This window comes from Cibotium barometz, chromosome 52 (assembly GCF_041138505.1).
Source record: "Cibotium barometz isolate CiBa-2024 chromosome 52, ASM4113850v1, whole genome shotgun sequence".
Taxonomy (NCBI): domain Eukaryota; kingdom Viridiplantae; phylum Streptophyta; class Polypodiopsida; order Cyatheales; family Cibotiaceae; genus Cibotium; species Cibotium barometz.
In genome coordinates this window covers 20,028,656-20,051,093 of record NC_141097.1, presented here as the reverse complement: position 1 = coordinate 20,051,093, position 22,438 = coordinate 20,028,656, and the positions used below count along the sequence as shown (strand labels likewise).

At 44.8% G+C, this 22,438-nt stretch overlaps 1 protein-coding gene and 1 non-coding gene across 3 annotated transcripts in view; one reads left to right on the top strand and one right to left on the bottom strand.

Annotated features, from left to right (window-relative positions):
* The window catches only part of LOC147608924 (Nop53 protein), a 61,337-nt gene that overhangs the window by 5,931 nt on the left and 32,968 nt on the right, over positions 1-22,438 (bottom strand). Inside the window, exons 2-8 of one of the 2 annotated variants that reach the window (XM_086788183.1) lie at positions 20,465-20,628; positions 20,331-20,379; positions 19,131-19,165; positions 18,739-18,837; positions 12,877-12,987; positions 11,536-11,606; positions 11,332-11,451 (exon numbers count right to left, since the gene is read on the bottom strand). In XM_086788183.1, the coding sequence (XP_086644309.1) occupies positions 11,332-11,451; positions 11,536-11,606; positions 12,877-12,987; positions 18,739-18,837; positions 19,131-19,165; positions 20,331-20,379; positions 20,465-20,628 (649 nt within the window). Of the gene's footprint in view, positions 1-11,331; positions 11,452-11,535; positions 11,607-12,876; positions 12,988-18,738; positions 18,841-19,130; positions 19,166-20,330; positions 20,380-20,464; positions 20,629-22,438 lie in introns of both variants that reach the window. The other variant, XM_086788182.1, reaches the window with a different exon arrangement.
* Positions 10,076-10,148, top strand: TRNAE-UUC (transfer RNA glutamic acid (anticodon UUC)). The gene has a single exon. It is a non-coding gene; the product is annotated as a tRNA-Glu (tRNA).

Genomic DNA, 22,438 nt, shown 5'->3' with positions numbered 1-22,438 from the left:
AAACCGTATTTTATCGTACCGTATCCCAAAATTTCATATCGTACCGAATATTCCCGTACGGTATCGTACCGTACCGTATCGTATTTTCGTACCGTGACAACTATGCTCTTGCTCTTGAGGCATAACTTTCTCCAGATTAGTGGATTGGCTGGCCATGCTTAACTACACTAATAGTTGGTGTTTTCCCGAGGGAAGACAATCTTCCAACATAGTAGGAAGGAAGCCTAGGCTCTGATACTAATGTAACTGTCAACCCTCCAGGATCATCCCCGTAAGGCAAACCTTCAAAACAAACCATAACCCATGAAGGGGATGCAAGCATACTCGCCACCCAACCATGACAGCTATGAGCGAGGCTCACAATCTTGGCCATCCCCACCGAGCCACGAGCTAGAGTGTCACGCCCTCGTGAGTGCCCTACCACCGTCCTCCTCCGGTGTCTCATACCACCAGGGGTTGTCCATGTGCCACAAACTGAAACAAGTTCTCGAAAGGAAGAATGAATGCGATCTATCAGAAACAATGAATGCCAATGGCTGACCATGTGCCACAAACTGAAACAAGTTCTCGAAAGACAGAACTCCAAACGAGGCTAGTGATCATAACTCGGTCCAGGGGGGGTTTTCCTTAGCGACGAGTTTGTCGACATGCAAGAGTCCCGTACAAACACTGGCCAAGAGTGTAGGTTACGGGCGGATGACGCCTCTTGGTGGGAGCGTGTGAAGACCATGGATGCTATGGTGAGGCCCATAGTCCACCTCTTGAGGATTGTAGACGCTATGCAACCATGCATAGGCAAGGTCTACGAGGTCATGGATCGCATGATAGAGAAGTTGAAAGACTTCGTGCCTGACGAAGACAGATACGAGGAGATCCATGCCTTGTGTCTAGGAAGGTGGAATTCCTACTACTCTCCATTGCATGCAGCAGCTTATGTGGTGGACCCAGAATTCGAAGGCAACAAGCAGGAGAGCGACCGAGAGGTGAGCGATGGATGGAGGATCATCTTGGACCATCTTGTGCCTGATGCATCGGTTAGACGCAAGATCAAGGACCAGCTTTCCATGTACAGGTCATTTCATTGTCCTATGGTTGTCATGATACACAGATTGACTGCTTCAAAGTTGGTGCTGCTCTATGGTGGGAGGACTTTGGTTCGGATGGACCGGAGCTACAGCAACTTACCATCTGTATACTTAGCCAGGCCGTCAGCTCCTCTTGCTTGGAGCAACTTTGGAGTACCTACAGCCACATTGCCTCTAGGAAGAGGAACCGACTGGGGGTAGAGCGTGCCAATGACCTTGTCTTCGTCAGCGCGAACTTGCGAATGCTTTGCAAGAGCATGACCAAGAAGGCAGATCCCTTCACCGAGTGGGAGATGACTCAACAAGAAGAGCGACAAGAGGATGAGGTGCAAGAGCAACATGCGAGTGAGGATGAGAGTGAGGATGAGCTTGATGCTCCTTTGGCACAAGCTACCCATGACCATGAGGCGAGCACTTCACGTGGATGATCATTCATGGATCATGATTCATGGGCCTTGCTACTTAGCTCTAGCCTCTAGCCTCTAGGCTTTAGCACTTTTTGTCATTCACTCATTTGAGTCCGTCCATGTATTCTACCTCCTTAAGGCTTAGTCCTGACTCTTGAGTCATGACTCATTTTGTATCTACTTAATTATTAATACAATCAACCGTGAACGCCTTCACTCTTTGATTGGTGTATTTTGTTAATATGACTCAAAAGCTTACCATTTTAGTGTAAATTTGTGCTCATATTTTGATGTACTTCCAAAGTAGAATAAGTATAGAGTAGAAAAACTTTAAAAAAGTATTTTGAATCCCGTTCCCTCCCCCGTCCCCGTTCCCTACTTATGGCCGTCCCTCGTCCCCGTCCCCCGTTACCGTCTGTCAAATCCCCATAGGATCACCTCGTAGAACGCTCCTCGTACAAGACTCGAAACCTACAAAAACAAGCAATCGTGAAGGGAGTGCAGGCCTAACTCACCTCCCAACCTTGATAACCGTGGGCAAGCCCACAAGTCTTGGTTGTCCCCACCGAGCCACAAGCTGAGCTAACTAGATGGACGTACCGACCAATCTCTACCTCGTGATGTCCCATACCGCCACGAAGCTACCCTTGCGGGCCTCGAGACTGCTGCCGACCTTGGCTGCATAAAGCAAGTGCACGTCTGCACTAGATCCAGGCTCCTGACCATAGAGCTCTCACAAAGACACGCGAGACTCCATATGAACTAATGACTAACCTTGGCCACCCTTTTAAAGGCTCTTGGCCGGTCATCGAGCGTCCACACTTGGGCGCCCACCCGTCCATACTTAGGTGCCCGCCTGTTAGTCTATCCCTAACTCAGCTAGCCAATCAGCCTACCTAGCTCCAAGCTTCCCCGAACCTCGAAGCTAGTCTTGTGTGCGTGTAGCACATGGTAGATACACACTGTGCACATGACACCGTCCCTCATCCCTTGTGACTATGGTGTGTCCGTAAAGTTCTTGGAGTAAAAACTCCCATGTGTATCCCTAAACAAACATGTGTACTTGCGTAACACGGTACAACACTGTGCTTTTATTGTTAAACCCTATCTTGCATGTTCCTTGCATGTGAAAAACAAACACATACCTCATAACACGCTGGTCCAAAACTGAGATAGAACGAAGCAAATGCATCTGAAGCTCGCAAGTACACCACAAAGTCCCATACACAACCTAGACATCTTGGAGAGAAAAGAATCTGAAGAGAGATCGTAGAAAAACACGTCGCCACCACTTGCTGCTGTAGGGCAGCCCAGTGACGATTATACGCCTCTGTCCAAACAACCTACATGTGGCTGTCCACAACCTTTGGCTGCGTGTAGTAGACCTCAGGTAACACGGATGGCTGTGGCATGTGCGTCTCTGCTAGACTGCCCTGCATCTGCATGAGTGCGTGCACACACATCATGTGTGGCTGCATGGGAAATAGCCCCAATAACTTGGGCTTCCTCACCCCAAAGGGATGCCCATCAGCAAGGTGCAGTCCCCATGTGGGCTGCCACAAGCCCCATCGAGCCCCGACAGTCCCTGAAACCGCCAACAGCCCTGGCCAACTCCAACAGCCCTTCACAAGTGGGCTGCCACAAGCCCCATCAAGCCCCGACAGTCCCTGAAACCGCCAACAGCCCTTCACAAGTGCTGTCGACAGCCCTTCCCACGTCTGTAGCACAGGCGACCAGGTTAGGGACCCCCACGCATGCCATTGGCTTCGGGAAGGTAGATGTTTTTTTTTAATTTAAAAAAAACGTACCTGTTTCTTTTTAAAAAAAACAGCGTGCTAATCTCGGCTCATTTTTTTTAATCGCAAACATCATTTTTTTTTAAAATCGCAAACGAACCTTTAAAAAAAGATGCTTTCTTTTCCCAGGCTTCCCCGTTTTCTTTTTTTCTTGGCGGCGCTTATCCTGGCAGCCAGCCTTTTTCTGGCTGCCGCTTTTCTTGTCCCCCACGTGCTGCCGCCACCTACTTCGCTTTCCTGTGGCTGCTTGGTGGCCTGCACATGGGCCTCTGCCTGCTCGTACAGCAGAAAGTATGCGATAGCATGCTTTTCTTCTCTCTATGCTACGCTTCCTCGCCATGCTGGCCTTGCTTTGCTGTGGGTGACCCCTACTCAGCACCCCTGTGGCTACTGTCTGCATACAGTAACCCCTACGGCTGCCCTCTGGGGTTTCACCGCAGCCTCTCACCAGCCCTAGGGCTAGCCTATGGCACCTGCACACAGCAGCCCTACTTGGCTGGCCTGCACATGGCAGCCAGGCAACCTTGGGCTAAGCTTATGGGAAATCCTTCCCATATTCAAAAGCACACATTTAACCACGCCTGCATACCTCAGCCCTGCAGTTGTCATCAACACCTCTCTCACACACGTCATAAAAAGACGGTCTTGACACCAGAGATTACAGCCAACTTCACAAAGCTTAACAATGGAAAGAACACACTAGGAACAAAAGAAACGATGAGAGTTTACTTCGTTTTCCGTGACACAAACGATGCCAACAGCATACCTCTCTTTCTTGTGTGCTAGGATTGGCTCTGATACCACTGTCGAACCTCCACGGTCATCCCCGTAAGGCAAACCTTCAAAACAAACCATAAACCATGAAGGGGGTGCAGGCATACTCGCCACCCAACCATGACAGCCGTGAGCGAGGCTCACAATCTTGGCCATCCCCACCGAGCCACGAGCTAGAGCGTCATGCCCTCGTGAGTGCTCTGCCACCCTCCTCCTCCAGTGTCTCATACCACCAGGGGTTGTCCCCCCCCCCCCCCCCCCCCCAAAGGACGATGGCCTACTGCACAGTGGAGCTCTCCGCTCCACGCGCTATGCACCCCTGAGCTCCATCCGTCCTCGGTGTGTGCCCAACTGGTACCCCTCCCCCCAATAAATAGGAAAGGAACGCCCAAAAAGCACACGCTATCAATAGTGGACCAAAAAGCACATGTCCGCCCACAACATATCACACTCTAGCTCACCAATCTGCCTGCCCCTAGTGTGCACATGACAGTAACTGCGTAAAATCGGGGGTCTCAAACACTTATACCATTGATATAATTAAACACTTTAAATAATAGCCATGCAACTAAACCACAAAACAGATGATGAATATTGTAGGCACCCCCCCTCCCCTAGGGGGAATATTTTATGAATCTCAAGTACAAGCTATCCGGGCTCTCTACTCATGGAGATGCTAGATTATCGATCCAATAGTCCATGGTACTATGTCAGGATACAAACATCAATATTCATGATACAATGATCTTCAAAGAGGTCCAAACTGTCCAACACCTCATGAACTCATTGTAATACTGTTACATTCCCGTAACGCCGCTACGGGCATTACCACAAGAGGGGACGGCCTCTGGCTCACCACCCAGCCATAGAGGAAGAATGAGGATTGCCCCTCATCCCCCAGGCTATATAGTGTGTGGCCTGCCGTCCACACTAGCCTGGTCGCCCATGACTCCGCATGGGCGTCCTCTCCCACTGAACCCCGGACATGGCCATCCGGTCTGCCGTCGGTCACAGGCATTACAGCCTACGTGACATTACCCCCCCCTTAAGAAGAGTTTTCGTCCTCGAAAACAAACTGGGGAAACCTTTTGGAAATTGCACTACGGCGTTCCCAGGTTGCTACTTCCTCATCCCTATCTGTCCATTTAACAAGTACCTCCTGGTACACTTTATGTCGGGTTTGTCTGTCACGATACTCTAGAATCTTTTCAGGTTCATGTGGTATCTTTGGTGGCTCTATCAAGTCCACCAAAATCTCTGGAGAAACTGCGTTCTCTAACCCGTGAACTGATTTCTTCAGTTTACTGACATGGAAGACAGGATGGACTTGAGAACTATCCGGTAACTCAAGTTTATATGCTACGTCCCCAATCTTCTTAAGGATTTTAAAAGGACCACAATATCTCGGAGAAAGTTTATCACACTTTCCCGTTTTCATGGTTTCTGACTACGCAGGAACCTTGAGGAATATAAAGTCACCTTCTGCAAAGGTCACCTTTCTTCGTCCTTTATCTGCATAGGTTTTAGCGCGATCCTGAGCGCTACGAATGCTCTCACGTGCGGCTCTGAGCATATCATTCATATCTTCAAGGAAATCCTTGACAGATTGAATCTTCTTTTTTTCTAGGCCTACAACCATCGGAGATCTCGGCTGGAATCCATACATTAACATGAATGGTGTAAATCCAGTCGCTGAGTGTTTGGAGCTGTTATAGGCAAACTCCAATAAGGGCAAGTACTCTTCCCAATTAGATTGCTTCTTACTTACATAAGAACGTAACATATCCTCGAGTATTTGGTTAATGCTTTCTGTTTGACCATCAGACTCCGGATGATCTGTCGTACTCATATCAGAGTAGTATCCAATTTTTTGAAGACTTCCCTCCAAAAATGACTGTTGAACTTTCTATCTCTATCCGACACTATATCTGCGGGCAGGCCATATAGCTTGTAGAGATGTTCAATAAAGAGTTTTGCCGACTCTGGCGTTTTTACAGTTTTTTTTTTTGTGGCAATAAACTTTGCCATTTTAGTTGTCCACTACTACCCACACCGAGTCATTCCCTCGACTCGTCTTGGGTAAACCGGTAATGAAATCCATGGAAATGCTTCCCATTTCCCTTGAGGAATCTCCAGCGGATGGAGTAGTCCTCCAACCTTAAGACGTATATGTTTATTGACCTGGCACTTACTGCATTTCAGCACATAAGTCTGGACGTTCTTAAACAAACTAGACCAATAAAACTGTCTTTTTATTAGTGCATAGGTCTTCTGAATCCCAGGATGACCCGCACTTGGACTATCAAAACTATACCCCGAAGACTTGGCTAGCCTCTCCGGACTAACTCTCGCCTCGCTACCCGCCGCACCTACGGCCAATCTCTCCGGACTAGCATTACGTGCCGGCGAGGAAGGTGGGCGCGGCTGTGACAAAGTGCGTACACGTACAGCGCGCCAGACCTCTGTAAAGACAGGATCATGCTCACACAAGCCATGATTTGGTATTTCAACCAAAATCCCAAGGCAAATTTCATGCCTTGATTTTGCATCATGTCATTATTAGCACAGAAGCTAATGTACTGGAGAGCACTTTAGTAGCGCAAGTTCTTAGACTATGCTACTAGATATTTGTAGACTACGCTACCATGTTGCATCACCAACTTGTTAAAACTTCTCCTTGGAAAGCTCTACGGCCATAGGAGAAATAAACTAGAGCCAATCTAATCATGCATCACAAGAATTAGTTCTAAAGCTGAGAGATACTTTCTCTCTTAGAGTAACATCTTTGCACAAGCATATGCTCTAGAATCTTGTTGAGTTTCTAACTACCATCAATCTACGGATGGTTAAACTCCACTCTAACTCAGAGTAAATGTAAGTTTTGAAGATTTCCCTTCAAATATAACAATCAAACTTCCTATCTCTTATGCCATACTATATATGCGGGTAGACCATATAGTATGTGGAGATGTTTGATAAAGATTCTTGCACCACTACGGGTGTCTGGAATTACATCCATTCACTTACAACTCTTTGTTGCTATTACCAGACATATCCCTTCAAGTATTGTCTGGACTCACACAACTATTCGAGTTTATGTGATATTTGAGGATATCCCTCCTTTCTCTCAAGAAAGGTTTTTGTCCTCAAAAACTGTACTCTGAAGCGGACTACGCGCTAGTGTCATAGGTCCAAGAACAAATCTAGACCATGTTTAATATCATATGTTATATTCTTGAGTCCTTCCAAGAAACTTTTAAACATCTTGCAACGAAGATGTGGTATAGTGTCTACGCACATATGGTGGTACTATTGATAAACTGCTTTGCAACAGATCAGTGGTTTCACACTTGTAACAAAGTGCTTCATTGTTGCATATTATTACCCTTCCTAAGCGGTTACACACTTATGAATTATTTGGGTGGGTTGTACCATCTATCAAGAAAAATTCCAAACTACTAATAACCACATTATCAATTCCAAACTACTAATAACCACATTATCAATCCACAGATAATGATTGAGCTTGCTGCGAAGCCATAGGTTGCTAGATAATTGATGGTAAAACATTCCTTTCGATGGATTTTTATCACCCTAAAATTATTGTGCACTATTTTAGTGTGAAGAGCTTTTTTCCTGGGTACCATGGTTCACCCCAAGCTCATCTGTTGCTAAATTCTCCGATTTAACAAAAGATATGTCTGCCTCCGAACATTCCAGTTCAGCCCCAGACTTTGAGTTTAGTTCTTAACACTCCGGTTAAGTCAAAACTCACCAGATACAGTAGGATTTACCGCTAAGCTCTCCGGCTTAGTCTCCTATCCTAACTCAGCCCAAGTTTATGTACACTACATATGTCGGATCCGATACTAACAACAACCAGGCTCATCTGGAGTGAGATACTACTCACTATTGCCATGTAAAACCTTATTAAATCCTAGAAATGCTCCACTCATTCCTTAGGGGTCATACGACTTATAGGGTTTACACGCACATGAACTTTGTAAGCAAAATAGCCTGTCATGCAATATTACAATTGCTTATGTAGGAAAGTAATATATTTTCCAAATTCATATGGTAGCAACTAAAATGTGCTCACAATCGCACACTTATGTTGAACATAGGCAAGACTACGCTTGCAAAATGTTATAGGGCGTCCCCCATGCATGAAACTGTCCAACCAAACTAGTCTTACTGCTAACCTCTAGATTTAGATCACTCCGGAACTAAATCACTCTGTTAGCACTAGTACACCATTATGGTCTTGCTACCTAGAGCTTCTCTGAACTCTGTAACTGGGTTTTATCCCAACTTATGGCTATATTTGGTAATTTTCAAAGTTCAAATTTTATCTTGCACACTTTATCACTACAGACAAGTGTACATACAACCTGCCAAAGAGTCAAGTTACATGCACAAGCCTTGGCGTCCCATTCCACCAAGACTACAATCGATTCCGTGAGAATTTGATGTCCCATACCATCAAATTACCGCCAAACCAATTGATATGACATATAAAAAGGCTCTTTCCCCTCTCAAAAGATCACCACAAACTCTCAAGCAGTGGGATGTCGACGCATGGCAATAAAAAGAAGTTTAAGAACAGTTTTCTTCGATCAACTTCTATAAGGGCATTGAGCATTACATCTCAAGACTATACCCCTTCAGATTTACCTTTGATTTCTACAAATCAATCCTAAATCTGCTATTATTATCTAGGCGTATGCTAATCCTTCAGATTAGTACTCCTAGATAAACCAAATTGAGTACTGCTAGCAACACTACTAGCGCCTTTATCCCAAGTAATACACACCTTAGGGATTACTTTTACCAGGCAATCACGTGACTAAATCAAACTAGTCACTAGGCTCAAGTAGTGACACTATTTTGTTACTACCAACAAGGGCCAGCTTGCCTCTACGGGCCAAGCCTCTCTGGTTGCTACAAACAGTAAGCAACTTGTTTGGACACAAGGCATAACCACATCAAGACTACGCTTGTACATGGTTCTCATTTGCCAAAGTTTATCACAATCTTCTAGCAACTGTTAAAAGATTGTGAAGGGTTATGAGCACTACGGCTCAATTAGGCTTACCTTGATTTCTCGTGATAAGCACTTCGTCTAATTTTGGCACAACTGCGCCATTGCTGGTCCTCTTAGCCCGAGTTAAAACACATTGCAGTTTTAGATGTACACTATAGCCAAACTACGTGACTTTTATGGTCAATACTAAATCTATGCTCAGCTTAAATTTAGTCTCTCTGAACCAAATGTGTGATCACCACATGTGTTATTCTCGAGGCGTTACGGCCATAGACGTGTTCACTAGGCACAACGGCCATAGAACGACTCTGTCTCGAAGGACTCGGCACTACAGCCGTGGGATTTGTCTCTCTTAGCACGCGGCGCTACGGCCATGTGCGGTGGGTCTCTTTCGTGGAAAACGGGCACTACGGCCACACGGCACGACGGCCGTGTTGGGTTTGTTTCGTGGGGTGTCTATAGAAGAACACATTTGTTTGTCACTACAGAACAAACACAAATTTGTCCGAACAAAAACTTTGACTCTAGCAAGATGACGTTCGCAAAAGTGTAAACTGAAATCTAGTGAGGCTACGCTCCCAGAGTCTTCATAAAAAAAATAAAAATAAAAAAATTGTCGAAAGGCTGTGCCTTGCCGAGATTATCCCTTGCGCGGATTAACTTTCCTCCCCTTCTGAGAGAGGATTCATTTGAAATTTTCTCATTTTTAATTGCATAAAAATGAATAATAAAAATATAAATCAAAGAAAAAAATGGTTTTTAACTCTTTTCTTTTTCTTTTTCTTTTTTTTTCTGCTCGTGGCCTTTGCTCGGCTGGTGGCTGGCCGCCGCCGCCCCTGGCTGGCCGGCGTTGGCTGGCCGCCGCCTGGTTGGCTGGCCGCCCGCCGCCGCCGCCGCTCGGTTGGCTGGCCGGCCGGCCGGCCTGGTTGGCTACGCAGCACAGTCATTTCACAGCCGTCATTTTCGGCAGCCGGCCTAGCTCAGTTGGTAGAGCGGAAGGCTTTCAACCTTGTGGTCATGGGTACGAGCCCCATGGCCGGCGCTTGTACATGATTCATCTCTAAACGTAAACAGCATGCGTTTCAGAAGTCCTCAAGCGTAGCAAAAATCAACGCCTGGCCGCCTTGATCTAGCAAATCGCCCCCCTTCACAACGCAGTCTTTCGTGGGCTGGTCTTCGCCCACCCACGCTACGCAGGCCATTTAGTTCAGCCCCCCCACGCAGAGTAGTGGGCTCTCGCCCCCCCCACTCCCACACACAGCATACAATTTTTCTCTACATCGAGATTAAAATGGCGCAGACACATCAATTTCGAAAGGAAAACAAAAAACGAAATAGCTTACCTGCGATTCGTTTGCTGTGTTTGACGGGGAGAGAGAGAGAGAGAGAGTTCTTCCCCACCATTCTTCCATGGCTGCCTCCCTCCACACCCTCCATTCGAGATAAGGATTAAGGAGACGAATGGTCGAAAACCATCGAGTGGGCTCTGGTCCCCCGGTCACGCGCGGGCTCTGACAATCCCATCGAACCACGCTCTGATACCAATGTTACATTCCCGTAACGCCGCTACTGGCATTACCACAAGAGGGGACGGCCTCTGGCTCACCACCCAGCCATAGAGGAAGAATGAGGATTGCCCCTCATCCCCCAGGCTATATAGTGTGTGGCCTGCCGTCCACACTAGCCTGGTCGCCCATGACTCCGCATGGGCGTCCTCTCCCACTGAACCCCGGACATGGCCATCCGGTCTGCCGTCGGTCACAGGCATTATAGCCTACGTGACAAATACTTTTTGGTCTCATAGACCCATTGGGTCTTTTGAAGACATTAATACAACTTTCTTTCTTTCTTCCTTCCTCTCTTTCACAATAAATACGCAAACACGCACTCTCACACATATCAAGTAGACACATGCAATGGTGATCTTGCTAATGAACCTATTTTTGCTCAGTTAAACAGCATATTTTTTATTTAACAATTTTTACTCGTCCAAAATTTACCACCTCGCTCACTTACATGACCTTTACAAGCACACCTATGAGTCACCCCAAGCTTGCCACCTATTCATTTGTATAGTCTTTGATAACAGACTCTTATTGGACCACTTAATCCACAATATCACCTTAGTTACCCTTCTTACACCTTGTACATCATCTATTTAGGACTATTTACCCCCATAAAATACTCTCCATAAAAGTATGCAACGTAGAGGGATTCAGCATTACCGAAGGAGGTCATTCTGAATTTTTGCACGATTCGTGCTCTGCTCCTGTGCTTTCAGCTGCTCTTTCCTCCGCCTCTTCTTGTTTAGATCCGCCCTAGTGAGTTTTTTCACTTTTGTTGGCCTGCAAAATGGTCCAAAAGTTATTTATTAGCAACAAATACAAACTTTCACTAATGTGAGGTCTGCACGCTTATATACTCAGAACCTTGAGCCTTCAGTGTGGTCTTCTCCAGAGCTTAGGTCTTCAACATCATCACCCACTTCCAAGAAGTAGACCTACATTTAGTGAAGTGTACACAATCAAAAGATCGATATTAACAAAAGGTTTAATCCTTGTTTAATCTGGTTTTTAAAAATGTCAGGCTAGCAATTGCCAACTCTCCTGATTTGATATACCAATGGAAAGTTTAAGTAATTTCCCTGCTGCTCCCCCCAGTCTGCCCTAGCCTCCACACACAAACACAGGTCCCCCCCACCCCTCATCCACCTTTCCCCTTTTCTCTTCTGCCATGCCTCAAATCTCTCCCTGCCAATGCACTCCTTTCATCTCCTTGCCTCCACCTTTCTCTTGCTGCTTGTGGCCATCCCTCCAGATGTACAATCCTATACTTTCCTACACATAGTGAAGAATACACAATCAAAGGATAAATATTAACAACAGGTTTAACCCTGGTTTAAATTGAGGTTTTTAAAATGACAAGCTAGCAATTGCCAACTCTCCAGAACTGATATCCCAAAGGAAAGTTCAGGTTATTTTCCAGATTTAACAAAACTTTAGTGTAATCTTCACTTTGTGAGAGGCTACTCACAAAGCTTCAATTCTTCAACTCCATCATGCATAGCATAGACTTTGTGCTATTACATCCCCATTTGTATCATCAGCGCCCAAGAGTAGGTGCAGATTCCTTATTTGATACCATAATTCTACACGCTTCAAACCTAGTCAAATACTGCTAGTGCCCAACAAGACGCTTTCTGCTGCTCCCCCCCCCCCCCCCCCCCCCCCCCCCCCGCACCCCTTCTTTTTCTTTTCCTTTTATTTTCTGCCCTGCCTCAAAGCTGTCCCTGCAAATGCTCTCCTTTCATCCCGTTGCCTCCACCCTTCTCTTTCTGTTTGGAAAAAAACCTATCTGGCTGACAGTAAGATTCAGCTTTTCCATAAATAATGTGGGAAGAAAAACAGTGCATTAAGATTCATCCCCAATCACAACCATGTATACCCAACAGGGCCTAAACCAGCAGTTCGATCAATCAATCGGCCAGCCATGAGACATGGGGGTACAGTCGCCTACTTGCCAGCCATGAGACAAAGGGGGCACACTGGTCAAAATGATTGTTACAGAATGCTCAACTTTCTATCACTCCTGCTGATAATTCAATCCTTGATCGTGCATGGTAACATAATTTGAATTCTATCATAGCCACCTCAAAACAAATGAGTGATAAGATGCCATTCATGTGGCCTTTTCCTTTTTTTGAGCAAATCTAAGGCATCCTCAAAATTGTTATTGAAATCAAAAAAAGCCATAACAGGATGGCCACTTACATCTTCCTCGTCAATGGCAGTTCCCAGAACTGTGCGTGGAATAGGTGGAGGTTCCAATTCCTTGCGATATACTTTCTGCATCTCTTGTGCTACAGCAAGACCCAATGCTTCCTGCAAGCCACATAAGGCTCAACACTTAATTATGAACACAAAAGGAACATCAGTGCAACTTAAAGAAGGGATTTTCTGTTGGTTCTTATTTGCATAGAGTTATAACACACAAAGAGTCACCAAAAGCTGAATGGTTGACCTGAGGGGTGCACCAAATTTTAAAGAAGGGCTACTTAACTGCTGCAAAAACTGAGAAAGCAAATGCAACCATAAATGTATTCCATACAGTTTGAAACTGTATAAAACGTGTTTTTTTCATGCTCAAGCTTTAGGGTAGGCTCCAAGCTATCGGACTTAAAAATAGATTTCCCAAGTGTTATTTTTGTAACTCATTTTTCTCTTCATTCTATGAGATTGAAAATCAGCTTTCTCCCTTGCTAGTTGTGTTTGAGCCGTTGAGCCGTTATGGTGAATGGTCTATCTTGCAATAATGAAGCATAATTAATAAAGGTTTTGTACATTACTGGCTTATTTTGATGTCTCCTATATACTATTAGGGAAGAAATGGGCATCTTTGAATGTGATAGGATTACAAATGACTTTTGACTCCCCCAACTTTACAAAGCCTTCACGAAACATTTCCTAAAGGTTAGGAACTTTTGAAATGTTTTTAAAACCCATTTGTCGAAACACGTTTATTAAACTCTTGACAACTATGTATACAAAATAAGAGTTTCCATTCACATTTCAAAGGTTCACGACATAACGGAAGCCTTCATGCCCTAATCGCAGCCCTTAAGCACCCTGTAGGAACATTAACACAAAATGCATGAGAGAAGAGAGAGAGATAGACAAGTTTTCCAATATATGTATTATGTACATGAAAAAAGGTTACATGTATGCTTGGCCATAGGCCTTCCCAAAGGGCTATTGACTACTTATGACCAATCTCCAAAAGGGAGAAAGATGATTTATGAGCTAATGCACTACTTCCTTATATATGATGCATGGATGTTGATCAGCCAATTCTAGGGGCTGTCGGCCAGTTCTGTATCTTTTGACATGAAATGTGTGATATTAAATGGCAAACTCTTCACCATAAATATTGATAAATGTTGCCAACCTTGGCTGATGCTGCCAATTGCTGACTGGCATCTATTGCTGCCCGATTGACAAATATATGCTGAAATCTCCTTCCAACACGATGCATGCTCATAAAGATGCCCTAAATGCACCTAATACTGCTGCCTAACGAGGGACATGATCAAGGATTAGACACGGCACTACGTGACATCCCCTCCTGCTGAGCTTGATGTGCTGAGCTTGATGACGGAAATCCAACTTTCTCTGTCTTTGACTTTGGATGACTGTCATCATCCCTTGACTGCTCTGGGATTCCAACTTTGTCATACTTCATCCTTGGCAACTTAACTGACCTCCTGTTTAACCTCTAATTCCACTCCACGACTGTGCATCTGTTCCAATGTTGTCCCCTTGCATGCATACCCTTGTCTCTGAATGCACTAACTTATGATAGATGACTGAGGTTGATCAAGGCACCTAACTGAGGTTGCTCCTCCTATTGCCGAGAAGCCACTGCGGTACTCCTCTAAAGACCTAACTTCTATGGACTAAATGTTGAGGATTCACCTATTGCATGCCTAACCTTCCTGATGCTTCTTACCTGCTTGCGTTTACCTTGCTTGGACCTATACACCCCTCATGACAATGCCCTTGAGAACTCCGACAATGCCTTGTGGTGCAAGTATGACGTCCCTGGAGTGGAGGTTGGTCCTGGGTGGGTGTAGCTTACTAGTCCTTGCAAGACTGCTACCCGATAAGGGATATGATGAAGGATTAGACATGGCACTACCTTGTGCACGTGACAAAAGGTCTCATTATGATTATTTATAGCAGCATTAGTCACTATATAAGTGACTTGTGGGTTACTAAGGTCATACTATTGTACTTGAGAGTTGGTCTATGCCTGGACCAAAGTAATCTTACTCCTGCCATGGACATGGTGGTTCACAACAAGGAGTCTTACCGAGGCTCCCTTAGGACAAGCTTTGGTGGTATGTGATGCCAGAGTTGACTAGCTTGGCCTGTGGGGAGTGGAACCTTAGCCCCTGGCTCAAGGGAGCTTCCGGACGGAATATATGGTTGGGAGGGGAGTTTGCTTGCACCCTTCTATGTTGTTCTAACCTTGTGTGTTTAGCCTATGTATCAAGTGATCCTTCGAGAGGGGTCTTACAATTGGTATCACAATTTGCCTTATCACAGAGGTAGGAAAACTACAAGGTTTGCGTGTCTTCCATGTGTTATCAAGGTCGCCCTATCCAGGTATATCTCGATCACCAAATATATGATTTGATCTTGCAAAAAAGTAGAAGCTTTTCTTGGTTTTGCTCGCAGGATCAGCATTCTGAGAGGAGGGTTGAGAAAGAAGGATCCCTATGTGCAAAAACCCTAGATTTACCTTTTCAAATCCCTGTTGGAAAGTTGCTGCAAGTACGTTTTTGTTTTTGCTAGGCTGTAAAAGCGTTGTGTGTGTATGCTAAGCACCCGTAGGAGTCACTCCAAGGTGGGTACATGGGTCGAGCTGGCCAGGCCGTACAACCACCCAAGTGTCACGTGCATCTTGCACTTGGATGCCACATGGACATATCTGTATAGTAGGTGCTAGACCTCGAGTGGTAACTCCGTCCCTTGGCGCCATTCAGGGACGAGTTAGCCAGGGGTCCACTCTAAGCGTCCACGCCACACGGTCAGGTGTACAAATCTCATACATGGTCTTGGTCATGTGTGCAAGTCCCACACATGGAGCAATGCTAGTCCATACTGTGAGTCACCCTTTGGAATGATGTAGAGATGTATGGACTCTGCCTTGGACACCGGTCATAGGATTAGATGTCTTGTAACATACCTATTTGGGTATGTGGGCCAGTAGGCTAAGGGGCAGCCTTGTGGGCCACCCCAAAAGGGCTCAATGCCCTTGCCTAGTTGAAGGGTAGCCTTGTGGGCCACCCTAGGGGCTAAAGAGGCCCCATGGCCAAGTCCAACAGCCCATGAAGGGTTGGGCATGCACTCGGCCAAGCCTACAATGCCTGGACATTTGCAAATGATAAATGCATTGTTGTCCACGATAGAGAAAAGGAATGGCAAATTTTGCTTAATGGAACTCTCATCCAAAGTATTTATCACCCAACGAAAAAGGTACTCAACCAAATACATACTAGGGTTCTCTATAGTGTGAACCCAACTAAATGAGCTGGCGCTATAACTATGCCAGTCTCTAGAATGGCTATCACACAGCCTGTCAACCCACTGGCCGCATATCACCCATGATCCCACCAACCATGCCAGTGGTGTAAGTGTGGGGCCTATCCCCCAGGCGGGTCATCAGTGTCCACCGCCTCACTAGATGAGCTCAATACAACACTCCCCCTCGAGCTCAACTCTATCTCATGTACACTAAGCCCTGAATCTGCGGAGCTTCAGCGACCTGATCCTGTGTGCTGACATAAACAAGGCCAACATCTCCTGCCAAAACCTTCTCTCTGACCCACATACAAGCTTTGAGGGTCTTACTCTCCCCACGGGAGATGCCGGATTATCCATATGCAACCATCATTAGACCATACACACGGGATATCATCAAAAGCATAGGTCTTCAAGATGTCATATGTGAGAGAAAAACTCAGCTTAAGCAAATAATACTTCCACATATACCATAAATCCAAAACACCGGTGAAATACAAACTCGGGCAGCTATAAAACAAGTGTAGAACTATCCCGACACCTTTAGGCACCACCCCCCAAGGCATTGTGAACAAGTCGGCCAGCAGCACCACGCGCAGCCAAAACAAGTCGAGGCAACACCAACCGAGCTTGTACAGCAGGTATAGAATCTGGAACAGTAGGTACACGGGCTGGTACAAGAAGTATAATCGTTGGTACAAGTACAGTGGCAGGCTGCAGTACAACAAGTACAAAGGTTGATACATCAAGTACAATGGCTGGTATAACAAGTATAATGGTTGGTACAGCAAAAACAGTGGCAAGTACACCTGATATAGCAAGAATACCGCCATAGAAAAACTAGAGAGATAAGAGTATCCTTTTGTAGAGGAAAGTGAAGTAGTGTAGAGACTCTCCATAGAGTGTTGTAGACAAGAATGTGAGCAGCCAACGTGATAGAGGCTAGTTTGCAGTAAGAGAGCCTGCTCAAATGGAGAGATTGGACTCCAGTTTATAGATTTGGGCCTCTCATGAGCTAGAGTGGCAAGAAAAAACTATAATGACAAGTGGAGAGCTAAGGTGACAAGTGTGAGGCCACTTGTCTCACTTTGATCCATTATCGTGCCCCAATTTAAGAGATGGTTTCCCTTCCCCCCTCCCCAACTTCATCTCTAAAAATATCTCAACTCATAGACCTTCTGTCAAATATGCTTCGGCAAGTCCCCCCATTTGCTTAGCGCGAACAGAATTTCCACTGTGGGTTGTCCAAAACTAGAAACCCTTCTAAATTTTAGGAGTTTATTCCTTTGTATTCCACCTTATTAGAAATGTATGTGAGCACCATGCAGAAAGATGTTTCAATGCTAGATCTCTCCCAAATCCTTGGGAGCTCGCCATACATGCTTTTCACTTGACACTTGAGCTCCAATGCCCCATTTCTCTATCCAAGAAACCATCTTCGGTGCCTAGACCAAGCTTTGGGTGCTTCATCTTTTGTACTAGATAGTCCCCTCCCTCGCCAGCCAACCATCACCAGTTTCTTCCGGACCCAAGAGGTGGAGGATACCCATACAGTGGATCTTGTGGACCTACATCGGGCTGCTCTCAATCCACCTCGCCCGAGAGGAGTTACGTTGGACCGGGCCTCCACATTCCAGCGTGCCCAACGCCCCCAGCCCCTGGACGTTGGCCACAATCCCCTCATCAGCTCCAGATCTGGGACATGCTCCACCGCCATCGAGCTACCTCATGGCGTAAGTATATTTGTCTCTTAACACTTCTTTGACATGTACTCTCCTTGTTACGGACTCCCCAACACTCACGATCTCCTTTACCTATCATTGCTATCTCCTTCCTTCTCCATCACCATCCCCTTACAACCAAGAAGAAACAACAATCTCCATCAGATGTAAGAACAAGCTCACAAGATTCAGGAGGGTAAATCTCACCACCAAAACAGTCAGGATCTTTGCATATGAATCGATGGAAATCTTGACTGCCACGGACAAATAAGTCATCTATATAACATCTCACTTGAAATAGTTTATGAATACTAACAGGAAAAGTGTTAAGCTGGAATTAAACATTCCAAAAATTCAAATTCATCACTTCTTTGACAGCTACTCTCCTTGTTACTGCATCCCCAACACTCACGATCTCCTTTACCTATCATTGCTATCTCCTTCCTTCTCCATCACCGTCCCCTTGCCACAACTAACTCCCCTACCAGAAATATCCCTTTCCCTGTCAGCTACTCCATCATGATACTGTCCTTTGAAGAAGCCGCTCTCTTTACAGCCAACCCTCTCCTCCATTTGCATCAAATCCACCGTTGCTTGAAACCAAGGCATTACCATTCACTATGAATAGGAAACTTACTTGTAACTTCTTCAGAATCAATAAGGATATGTTTTAAACAAGAATTGTTCAGAATTCAAACAGTATACTTGTCTAAGTTGTGAGGGTTGAATGCTGGAAAATGTAAGTAGCAGAAAACAAACTGGGGAAGCTCTATCTAGTGCCACGTGCCAATCAACCCAAGACACACACACAGGTGATTCAAATTCTTGCCTGATGATCTTCAAAGCAGGGATTGTAGGAGCAACCAGGTGCATCGACTTCCACAGCCACAGCAGAACGTTGAGTGTTAACAACCTTCTTTGACTTAACCTTCTTTCAGAACACAAGAAAGAACATACTGTTACCCAAAACATATAAAAAAAGAATGCAGACATAGATGTTGTGTTTGTGCACTATGCATAATTTTAGACCTCGAGGCATTATCTGAACATGCACAAGTGTGTACAAGCACCCTTGGCACACGCACGCACACACCACGCTTGTCTACATGCTAGGACATGCATCCCATGTGTATACATATGTATATGCATATGCTCGTATGTTTCCATTAGATTTAAGGATACATGTAATAACAAGAAGAGATTTGGGAGATTGCAAACAACCTTTTTATTGCCATGGCCTTCATTATTGTCTTTCTCTGGTACAGACAACAAAAAGGATTATTAGGACTTCACAATTAAAGCCATGCATGCTTGCTGTCATTGAGCTGGTGATAAACAAAGCCTGCAATAATAAAGGCATCAGGCTAGCAGGTAAGCATTGTAGATCCTAGTTAAGATTCAGAGGTACAAAACACGTGTGCCCTGGAAACAATAGAATGGGTGGTAAATTGCTTAAGGCCACAAGGCTCAGTTATATGATATCATTGTTAATAAGAAGGGCATATGGCTACTTACTACCCTAATGAAATGAACCATCAAACGTTCACTCCTCTATGTAGGAATTATAGTGGGGAGGGTCATTATGAGCATGATTGTCTATCAAAGGATAAATCTTGTATCAATGATAAGGGTAAACAAGTGCTTAGTAAGGGCCTAGTTCCTCAACCAATCTTGTAGAGATAATAAGTGAGAATCCCAAGTAAACCATTAAATCAAAATTTACACCTCGCTGATATTATACATGCATCCATACACACACACACACATTCATATACATATGCGAGCATTGTAGATTCCCAACAAAAAAGTGTGATACATATACATACATGCATGCACACACACACACACACACACACACACACACATTGATATACATATGCAAGCATTGTAAATCCCCAACAAAAAAGTGTGATACATATACATGCATGCATGCACACACACACACACATTGATATACATATGCAAGCATTGTAAATCCCCAACAAAAAAGTGTGTGATACATATACATACATGCATGCACACACACATACACACACATTCATATACATATGCGAGCATTAGTAATTCTACATCCCCAACAAAAAAGGGACAGAATAGCTAAGATTCAAAGCTAAAAAACCAAGCATAAGTGTGTATAATATATACATACATTCCTGCATGCCGCCCATACACATACACCCCCATACATATATTCCTGTATGGGCTTGCACACACACACACACACACACATAAGTTGTGCATGCAATTGAGGGTAGCAATATATCAAATAAAACATGGGCTTGCACATACACGCGCGCGTGCACACAAAAATAAGTTGTGCATGCAATTGATCATATAAAAAATCAGACATAGGTACTCTTAATTCACAAATCCTCATCAAGGTTACGATAGAGGATTTCTAATATCAGGCCAGTAAAGGACCTTCAGCACCCCAGATGTCAAAGGCATGTCCCCTGCTCTTCTCTTTACCCTGTGACACGCATCAAATACATGATAAGATATTGCCGAAGTCGGCTCAGTTAGATTGATAACACAAACCCAAACACCAGAATTACCTCTCCACTGCCATGTTGTGGGAATTTTGTTTTGATTGATTTTCCTTTTTTTAACTTTTTCTTGGGTGCCAATAAAGTAGGCACGAGAGATGCTCTCTCAAGGATGACGTCAGAATGAAGGACCTTCTCTCTGTGGTTTGCTGTTTTCTTTACAACTGACACATCTGATAAACATGGCAGCAGATTGTAATTCTTTGGAAGTTTCCTCTTCACTCAAAAGAATAACACAAGTTCAAAAAAGTAATGACTTTAGAGACACGAGGGGAGTTGCAGCTAGAGTGCTACACTCCACAATCAATATAATACTTGCAATAGAAAGGAAGACAACAAGCACATCAAGACACAATAGTGTGAGTCTAAGAATCCCCCCCCCCAAAAAAAAAAGAATTTTACCTATTTATAATGAAACTGAGGCAGTGACTGCAGCTCCTCCTGCAAACTGTCTGAGGGCCACACAGATGACTGACTTGTATGTGGTTCAACGGGGTGAAATTGTCCCCTGAACAATGGCTTAAACATGTGCTTGACTAGGTTGTGCATGTGATGTACATGTGATCCATTGTCTGCTCATGTGATCACACCTTAGCCTAGTCAGCACATGATCCATCATGGTTGTGCTTGAATTATGCATCATATGAATCATGATCATGGGATATTTGTGGTCCATTGTGTGCTTAAATGATGTAAAATGTCATATGAAAGTGTTTTGCTCTCATTTGAATAGAAAGAAGAGTGCAGTGAAAACACACATACGACACAAGAGTCCTAAACTACTGCTCGACATTATGTACAAGAAAGAAGTAATACAACTGAAATTCAAGTACATGATGTGGCTGAGAATGAAGATGTCAAATCACAGCCCTATGACCTACTATACACTCATGGCTAGCCCTTCAAATACAGAGAAACGCTTTGTGAAGTCCAACACTGAGGAAAGTCGATGAATATGACGATTTGGTTACCCACGTGTATATATATGCACCAATGCTCCTAGTCAGCCAGCTGTACCCGACTCCCATGTCTTCAGTGCCATGTCATCATTGCCACATGTCACTTACGCTGCCCGCCGGTTGCTATCTGATGTCTAGCTCTGCCTTGCATACTTGTAGCTGTGTCACCATCTCCCCTACTTGCATTGCAGCTGCACTCACTTGCACGGTGTGTGCCCTTCCATAAAAGTAAAAGATCAAAGCAAAGCTCATCCAAGATACCCAAGATCTCGGACACTGCGAGACCACGTGAAGCCTCACATTCCGTCCTCGCCGGGTCAACACAAAGACCTCCAAAGAAACCTGCGGGAGATGACCAACTTCCACCGGGTCGAGCACTTTCTAAATGTCCAACCGTCCATGACAAAACACTGCAAATCACTGAGGTAGCCCAGGAGAAGAACACTCCACAGAATGGCCGAGTAAAACTCCGCTATCCAAACTCCAGCCACTAATGCATCGGCTCAGATGGAGCACAAGAACTACTTGCACCAAGTCCAATGCACCCGGAAGGAAGAGAGCAGAACCAAGAACAATACTCCTCACAGAAACGCTGACCAAATCTGTATCCATCAACACTGCTTGGCACATGTATGTCTAAACCACCCATGTCATGAGAAACATACTCCAAGTAATACATCCGATGATACACCGAAGTCAAAAGTTGTTGTCAGTACTCCAAGAAATCTATGTGCTATGAAGATACACCAACCAGCCTATCCTCCAAGTACGAATACATCTTTTTGAACCATATCAATATATTGAAAATACAGTTCATCTCTCTCTCTCTCTCCTCTCTACTATCTATTCATTGTGTTTGCATTAGTGTTCCTAATCAATAGGCTTAGGGCTGGATCAAGTTCAGTAAGGATTCCGCACATGCAACAGACTGGCTACCCTTATTTTGCCTTTCTGTTGCCCCTATTGTTGAGCCCCAAACTTGGAACTCTCCAGCGTCCGGAGGGTTGTAGCAAGATGAACCGAA